The sequence below is a fragment of the Lactuca sativa genome, chromosome 7, assembly GCF_002870075.4.
Source record: "Lactuca sativa cultivar Salinas chromosome 7, Lsat_Salinas_v11, whole genome shotgun sequence".
NCBI classification, from domain to species: domain Eukaryota; kingdom Viridiplantae; phylum Streptophyta; class Magnoliopsida; order Asterales; family Asteraceae; genus Lactuca; species Lactuca sativa.
The window spans coordinates 151,991,601-152,000,554 of NC_056629.2; the positions used below are offsets into that span (position 1 = coordinate 151,991,601).

At 36.1% G+C, this 8,954-nt stretch overlaps 1 protein-coding gene across 1 annotated transcript; it reads right to left on the reverse strand.

Moving 5' to 3' along the window:
• Window positions 1-6,427: 6,427 nt before the first annotated feature.
• LOC111904243 (uncharacterized) lies at window positions 6,428-8,316 on the reverse strand. The gene is made up of 2 exons (XM_023900025.3): window positions 7,492-8,316; window positions 6,428-7,366 (listed from the first exon to the last, which is right to left on the reverse strand). The coding sequence occupies exons 1-2, from the start codon at window positions 8,097-8,099 to the stop codon at window positions 6,658-6,660; spliced, it is 1,317 nt and encodes a 438-aa protein (XP_023755793.1). The 5' UTR covers window positions 8,100-8,316; the 3' UTR covers window positions 6,428-6,657.
• Between the last annotated feature and the right edge of the window lie 638 nt (window positions 8,317-8,954).

The window sequence follows — 8,954 nt, forward strand, 5'->3', positions numbered from 1 at the left end:
TTACCTGACAAGATACACTCAACTCTTCAAGATGCTGACTGGATTAAAGCCATGCAAGAAGAACTGAATGAGTTTGAAAGGCACAAGGTTTGGACTCTTGTTCTCAGACCATCAGGAAAGACCATCACCGGAACACGCTGGGTCTATCGCCACAAGGTTGATAAAGATGGAATCATTACCCGCAACAAAGCAAGGCTTGCCGCTCAAGGGTTCACTCAAATTGAATCCATCGACTACGGGGAAACCTTTGCTCCAGTTGCTCGCATTGAAGTAATCAGATTGTTTCTCGCATACGCATCCTACATGAATTTCATTATTTATCAGATGGATGTGAAAACATCATTTCTTCATGGTGTGTTAGAAGAAGAAGTATTCCTCAATCAGCCCCCAGGCTTTGTTGACAAGGATCACTCAAATTATGTGTACCGACTAGACAAAGTTGTTTATGGACTGAAGCAAGCTCCCAAGGCTTGGTATGAGACGCTGACATCGTATCTTCTTGAAAATGGATACAGACGAGGAGCAATCGACAACACTCTCTTCATCAAAAACAAAGGTTCAGACATGATTCTTGTTCAAATTTATGTCGATGACATCATTTTTGGCTCCAAGTGAGAAACTGAGCAAGGAATTTGCAGAGATCATGTCTCAAAGGTTCGAAATGAGCATGATGGGGAAGATGACCTTTTTCTTAGGTCTTGAAGTTCAGCAACAAAGATCAGGTATTTCTATTTGCCAAAGTAAATATATTTCTGACCTGCTTGTTAAGTATTCTCTCAGTGACTGCAAACCAACCTCTACTCCAGTGTCCAAGACTGATAAGATGCACGCTGATCCAACTGGCACTGATGTCAATCACTCTCTTTATCGAGGAATGATTGGATCTCTTCTGTATCTTACGGCAAGTCGTCCTGATATCATGTTTGGAACCATTCTCTGTGCTCGATTCCAAGCTAACCCCAAGGAGTATCATCTCATGGCCGTCAAACGTATTTTTCGATACTTGAACGGGACTCAGAACTTAGCACTGTGGTATCCTCGCGACTCAGCATTTGAACTTTTTGGATACACTGATTCAGACTATGCAGGATGCAACTTAGACAAAAAGAGTACGTCAGGTGGATGTCATTTCCTTGGAAATCGTCTCATCAGCTGGTCTAGAAAAAAGCAAACATCAGTAGCCATCTCGACTGCAGAAGCTGAGTATGTTGCAGCTGGAAGATGTTGTGCTCAGCTCTTATGGATTCAAAATCAGCTTCTAGACTATGGGATCAAATTCTCAAAGACTCCCATATACTGTCATAACACCAGTGCCATTCAAATCACACAAAACCCTATTCAGCACTCAAAGACGAAGCATATCGAAATCAGACATCACTTCATCAGAGATAATGTTGAGAAGGGCAAGATTGTTCTTGAACATGTCAAGACTTCAGAACAACTAGCTGATATCTTCACCAAGGCACTGGATTCTCAAACAACTGCTTACATTATTGGAGAACTTGGAATGATTACTTTGTAATTAATTTTGCTAATGTTTGGTATTGTCTTATAAGCTGATGTACATTTTGTTGATGATGACATGCTGGTGATATTTGCATACTGAGTACTTGGTTTGATCTCCTATCTCTCTCTCTCTCTTCTTCAAATCTTCTAAACTAAAGTTGAATGATTCACTGTATTAAACCATACACTGATAACAACTTGAAACTCTTTGCCGATGGTTAGATCAAAACGCCAAGATCTATCACACGCAACTATCTCTTCTTACCAATCTTACACTGATTCCGTGATTCAGTGTGACAAAACACACACTGATGAGAATCTAACAATCTTTGCCGATGGTTAGATCAAAACACCAAGGTCTATCACACGCAACTATCTCTTCTTACCAATCTTACACTGATTCTGTGATTCAGTGTGACAAAACACACGCTGATGAGAATTTAACAATCTTTGCCGATGGTTAGACCAAAACACCAAGGTCTATCACACACAACAATCCTCTCTTTACCTTCTTCTCATTCAGCGTCTAATGATTCAGTAAGATAAACCACTCACTGATAAAGACACAACACTCTGTGCCGATGGTTAGATAATATAACTAGTATCTATCACACGCACCAACCTCCTTGCTAGCCTTAATCAAGCAAGTTGTACATTGAATTGACGGAGAAACATCCTCAGCATGTAACTTTTATGACACTGATATCAGCGCTTCCGCAGACACTGATTGTCGTTTCATCTTCAGTCAACGGCTCTTTTACCCAACGGCTATTTTTCTGATTTGATAGGTTGTTACAATACGCAGTTATTTTTGAAGAGGATAATCATTGCCTTTTAAAAGGCCCGTTTAGTTCCATATTTAAACCTCTTTCCACCCCTATTTCAAACCTTCCTTCCACAATTCAAATTTCCTTCGCTTATTTTCAAAACCCTAAAATCCTTAAAATTCTTTAATGGCGGCATCACTATTCACTTTCTCATCTACTTCACGAAGGGTAATCCCTGCCCCAAACTCTCCTCCTCTTCCAATATACATCAAAGCCACCAACGTTGTCTTCAACCCTGACATTCCAAATGTTCATCGAGGTCTTGGACTTGATGATTTTGTTAACTTCTTAGCCTCATGCCGACTCCGATACGCTATCAGTGACGTTCCATCAGAGTTCTTTCCTGAACAAGTCTGTGAGTTCTACTACACTGCAACCATCAATGATGAAAACAATGTCATCTCCGGGACTATTGGTTGTGGAAGACACTCAGTCTTTATTACTGCTGACCTCCTCAGTGCCGCGCTCCGGTTACCACTTTTTGATCTCTTCTCTGAACTCCCTCCTATTGAACGCTATCGACGTCTCTTTGATCAACTGGGATATGATCACTCAAAGGCTGGGACTCGATCAACTCTTATTCTGCGTCAGTGTATGACCCCAGGATGGAAACTTTTCACAGGTGCTCTGTGCAAATGTGTGGGTCATAAGTCTCGAAGTGGTGATCAACTGAGCACTTATGAGCAACAAGTCGTCTGTTCTCTTCTTCTCAACAAATGGCTTGATTATGGAGCTTTCTTCTTTGATCAACTAGTTCAACTCCTTCGTGTAATGAGAAAATTCTTACACTGCTGATCACTCGTCAAGGTCCTCAACATCCATACACTGAAGTTGTCAAGAGGGATGAGCTGATCAAATATGGATATTCTGAATGGACAGAATTACTCGAATTAGCTTCCAAGCAAACTTCAGTTCTCTCCTCCGAACTGACATGTGCTCTTCATCTCCTGATGAAGAAAGTTCAGCGTTTGGACCTTGTTCCTAAAGATCATCCACAACATCAAGGCCAAAGTTCATCTGTCCCTAGAATCCGAAGAACCAAATTTCAAGTTGATGGTGAAGAGTTGTTGTTTCTAAACTTTGGTGCTGAAGGAATAAACAACTCTCTTCCTATCAGAGTCGAGCCGATTCAACATCAATTTATCTCAGTTCCTGAACACGGGATGTTTTATCTCGACAAAAATAGAAAAATGTGTTTTCAGCGAACTGCTAAGATTCCAAGGGCTCCAACAACTCATCTCGTTGGCTTAAGGCAAATGTGCATGAGTCATCAAGATCTATCCAGAGAGTTTCACATCCTTATTGCTATGGAGCTGCTGAATAGAAGACAGGAGCTGTTGGATAGTCCTTACTGGCCTGTGAAGATAGAAGCTGAAGCTGAATATGAGGAATTCTTGTCCAGAGGTGTTTTAATTTAGTTGGTTTTGAACATCATCATATTGGGGGAGATTGTAAGGTCAAACCTTGAAATATGATGATGTTTGAAGTCTTTCAGCATCAGCGTATAACTCAGCATCAACATCAGCATCATATTAGCTCAGCATATATATAGCTTTATTCAGTATGTTGTAACAGATCTTGTATTTATCTTGTTTCCTTATATATCATAGTTTAGTTAGCTATATATCCCTCATTTGTAGGGATTGTCTAGAATAGATGTATATATTCTTTTGTATCGGTTTGTGTTGAGGTACGTCTTTCACAAACCCTAATAGTCGCTTTGTGCATACGATAATCTCTTTGTGAGATTATCTTTCTTAGTGAAAGTTTTTCTTTGTGAAACCCTATTGTTCTTATTTACTGTCATTGTTTGATAAATTGATTGATCTAAGGTCTTTTCATATATATATATATATATATATATATATATATATATATATATATATATATATATATATATATATATATATATATATATAATAGTTGAAAATGAAAATTATGTAAGAGGAAGATAATGGTGAAATTTATAAAAATGTTAGAAGTAAATCATGTTAGGAGTTGAATGTTAAGAGCTTTGGACAATTGCAAAGTATATAAGATATAAAATGACGTATTATAGTAAATTCTGAAACCTAAATTTATATATACCTTTTATAGTATATATATATATATATATATATATATATATATATATATATATATATATATATATATATATATATATAAATCTTTAGTTACAACGTTATTTGACGACTATGTTCATTTATGAGTGTTATTATATATATATATATATATATATATATATATATATATATATATATATATATATATATATATATATATATATATATATATATATATATAAATCTTTAGTTACAACGTTATTTGACGACTATGTTCATTTATGAGTGTTATTGATTTGAAAGTTTATGTTCTTTTATTTAGGTATGATTCTTGATTTGAATGTGTGTGTTTTTTTTCTGTTAGTTTATGTTCATTTATATTTGTTTGTTTATTATTACACCACACCCTTCTCATTTCCTTTCATGTCAGCGTTGTAGATTTCTTTTCGTTCCTTATTTCTTTGTTTTGATTTTGTGTTTGTTGTTTTTCTATTTGAAGCTACAAGAGGTATTTTGATTTATGGTAGTGCTTTGAATCTACTACTAATGGTATTGCTTTGATCGTTTAATGACACTTTATATCCCTTCTTTTTTTATTCCATAGTCATCTTTTATCGTTTAAGCTTTTTTTCTCTAATGACACTTTATATCCCCCTCTTTCTTTTATTCTATAGTCATTTTTTATTGTTTAAGTTTTTTTTTTCTCTGTTGCTTCTTTCTTCATAACCGATTATACCCAAATTAATATATCGACACTTTAGATCCTCCATGTTTTATTATTATTATTATGTGATAATTTTTTATTGTTTACACCGTCAATTTTTTTTTACGACGAGCTTGGAAAATTTTGACATGCCCCTTTAAATTTTTTTTATGCTTTTTGCACCTTAAAACTTCGTTTTATGTTTTGTGCTATCCATTTATTCTGATTCTAACTTCGTCAATTTTGATCCTAACTCTACACTCTATATCACATATTAGTATGTACTTTGAATATTTTACATGTGTTGGTTTGATTTTTTTATTGCACAACATTTTACTGTGATTTAAAATTACTTTAGTTTGAACTAAAGTAATTTTAAATCATAGTAAAATATTGTGTAATAAAAAATTCAAACCAATACATGTCAAATATTCAAAGTATCGTACTAATATGTGATGTAATTTTAAATCACAATAAAATGTTGTGCAATAAAAAATTCAAACTAACAAATATTTAAAGTACGTAGTCATATGTGATGTATAATGGCGCGGTCAAGATCTAAGTAAATGGGTAGCACAAAACATAAAATGAAGCTTTAGGATACCCAATTTTTTTCCGAGGTATCACCGCAACGTAAAACAAAATTTTTCAAAAAAAATTTAAACCATTGAAAAAAATTTATGGGGCATCTTGAAATTTTCCAAAATTTTTTCTGGGTTCGTTGTAAAAAACGGAAAAGGAAAAATGGCAACGTAAACAATAAAAGATGATCACAGAATGGAAAAAACAATGGAAGATCTAAAATGTCAATATATTAATTTGGGTATAAATGCTTATAAACAAAAAAAAAAAAAAAAAAAGAAAAAAAAAAAGTATAGAATAAAAAAGATAGGGGATATAAAGGGTCAATATATTATTTTGGTATAATAGACTTATGAGTTATGAAGAACCAAGCAGCGGCCAAAACAAATTAAAATCCATTGAATATCACAATAAGGGTATAATTGTCATTAGACTCTTAATTAAGTGGATTAATCAAATTGATTCTTCCAAATCAGCACCTAAATTATTTATATAGTTTTAACTATCATTAAATTACAGTAAAAAAACCGCCTTGTTTTTACCGAAGAGTACTTACAACTCATACAACTATTGTACAACGTATATTTCATTTACAATTTGCTACCAAAAACATCAAGTTGTAATTACAATCAATGATCATCAGCAATTATTACAATATACAATTGAATTATATGTTTCAAGTACAAAAAATATGTTTTAAAACATGATTTATGTATCCTATTAAGATCTACAAACCATGTGCAAACTTTATACGAACCGATTCGATATCATATCAAATCCCAAATCACGAATATTATTGTAAACAACTGTACATGCATTAATCACCCAAAAAAAACTCATTAAGCAAAAAAAATTAAAACCTCGTGAAGCAATCTCACTGTACACTCTCTGTTTCTAGAATAAAATAAATTAAAAAAAAAAAAAAGATCCTCACGCCCACTTGAAAAATGAGCAAATTAATAAATAACTCCGGCGACTATTCTCCGTCGTGTCTCAACTCCTTCCGGAGCTTCCTTGAAAACGGCTGGCAAGCGTCCACGCTTAGATCCACCGCCGCCGCCAATGCAACGAACGCCGCCGCGTCCTCCGTGCATGTCACATGCTGAAACCCAATCTCCACCTCCGGTTTACTACACCGCCCTCCACCGGCCACCTTTGATGACATCACAAAACCCTGGTACATTAAGTGCGCCCATGTCGCGGACCAAAAGTCCGACCCGGAACCCGACCCGGATCCGGAGTCGAAGCTGCCGTTTGGTGTGGTCATCGGAGAGGCTCCGTTACTGATATCGATGGTGAATTTCCCGCCGTGTTTGGAACTGATGGTGGAGTTTGAAAGGGTGATTGGGTCAAGTCCGCCGACGGCGGCGTCTGGTAGGAGCTCGAAACGGTAGCCGAGGTTGTCGGCGCCGGTGGACTCCCTCCATGCTTCTAACCTTGCCCATGGCTTCCATGTGTTGTGACCTGGCCGGAGGATCAGCCAAGCACCAGGGTTGGATCGGCGGACGTCGTCTGTTCCGTGTGACGGCACAAATGGTGTCACCATTGACGCCATGGCTACCGGTGAACCCGAAAGATCATGGATTGTAATCGACCATCCTTTTCGCTCTTTTACAGGTTTTTCATTATCACTTCTCACCGATCTTAACCAGTTTCCGGTGGCGTTTACTTCCGAGATTGATGATCTGTTAAAACATCAAAAACAAATCGTAAGATAATGAATCAAATTACAAGAAATAAACTATTTCGTTCATTCAGACAATACGTCGAACGCCTTGAAAACAAGAAGAAAACCGATATAATAACTTACCCAGATCTCAAATTCCGATCGCCGGAGTTTCTGAAACTGAATTTGCATGTAAAAACAGCTTGACGAACATTCCCATTGACTTGAAACACTTGTGGGCTACACTCAGGTTCGCCATCAAACTCGAAAACAAATCGTGGGTCAGGCTCCACTCTCACATTCAAATGCAACTGAGCAGATTTCTTGGAGCTCCGATCACCGACGGCCACCCATCCGTTCTGAACCACCACACCACCCCAGTTATTACTACTACCGCCGTCAACCACCTTTGAATCCAACCCAACCGATACAACCCCGATAAGCTTACCCGACCCAACTCCACAAATCGGGTTCCCTTTTCTACCTGAATAAACCTCGATCTTCAATCCATTAGATTTCTCAACCACCTTATCAAACTCCGATTTCTTGAAATTGAAACAGGCCTGAACTTGATCGTTAACTTGATTCACATCGCTATCAGCACAATAAGCAACATCAGCAATCTGGGTGGTGAAGTTCTTGAGCTTAATCTTGCAGTAACAGCTCGACGGTGGAGGGTTACCGGCGCCACCGCCGGAAAATTTCAAACTTAAACTTCCGACTACTAATCGCACGAAAGGACACGGATCCATTGAGTCCTTCCGTTATTATCAATCAAAAACACAATACCCTTTTTACTTTTTCCCACAATCAGTGGGTTTCTTCAAGAATTTGAAAGCAAAAACTAAGAAATTGAGAAAGCAAATTGCTTGTATATATACATTCAATACTATATTATCAGATATAGGGAACAGCTGGAAATTACGAAGAAGAATAATGGAATTAAATATATGCATGGACATGCGTGCAAGAATGAGCTGGGTGCACGTATGCAAACAAGATGCCAGCGATTTGATGGAATCTATTTACATCTGCATAAAAGTAAAATAAAATAATGGATCTAAAATAATATACCTTATTTACACTATATGTCCATCAACTATTCATTATTTTAATTCACACCCCTCAAAAGTTTAATCACCCTTGCATATTTCATGGATACATCTCCCTTGTAATATGATTCAATTAATGGGAAAATTAGTCAACTAATTTTTCTTGTATAAGATAACTCTGATGGAATATTTGTATGTGGAATTTTTAATTGGTTGGAAATCAGCCAACTGAAGTTATGAGTATTTATATATATATAATTAATTTCTTACTAAACAAGGTGTGTTTTGCATTTTGTAATGTAATCACTTTGGAATAATAGCTATATAATCATTGCATATGTTTTGGTGTCATTTTTAGTAAGATGTCCACTAAATTGTATTGTGTGTGTTTGTATTTTTATGTTATGTTTGTTTCTAAGTTAGTGCAAAATACAATGATTGATAAAAGTTCTTATGTAGGTCGAAAATTGATGTCATAAAAGTCAGTGATATATATGCTAATATCAAATATGTTATTTCAAAAATACCAACCAACTTCATGTTTATTAGTTGCAT

Coding starts and splice junctions, on each gene's coding strand:
- LOC111904243 (XM_023900025.3), bottom strand. CDS start 8,099: ATGGATCCGTGTCCTTTCGTGCGATTAGTAGTCGGAAGTTTAAGTTTG. Junction 7,367..7,491: donor GATCGGAATTTGAGATCTGG/GTAAGTTATTAT, acceptor ATGTTTTAACAG/ATCATCAATCTCGGAAGTAA.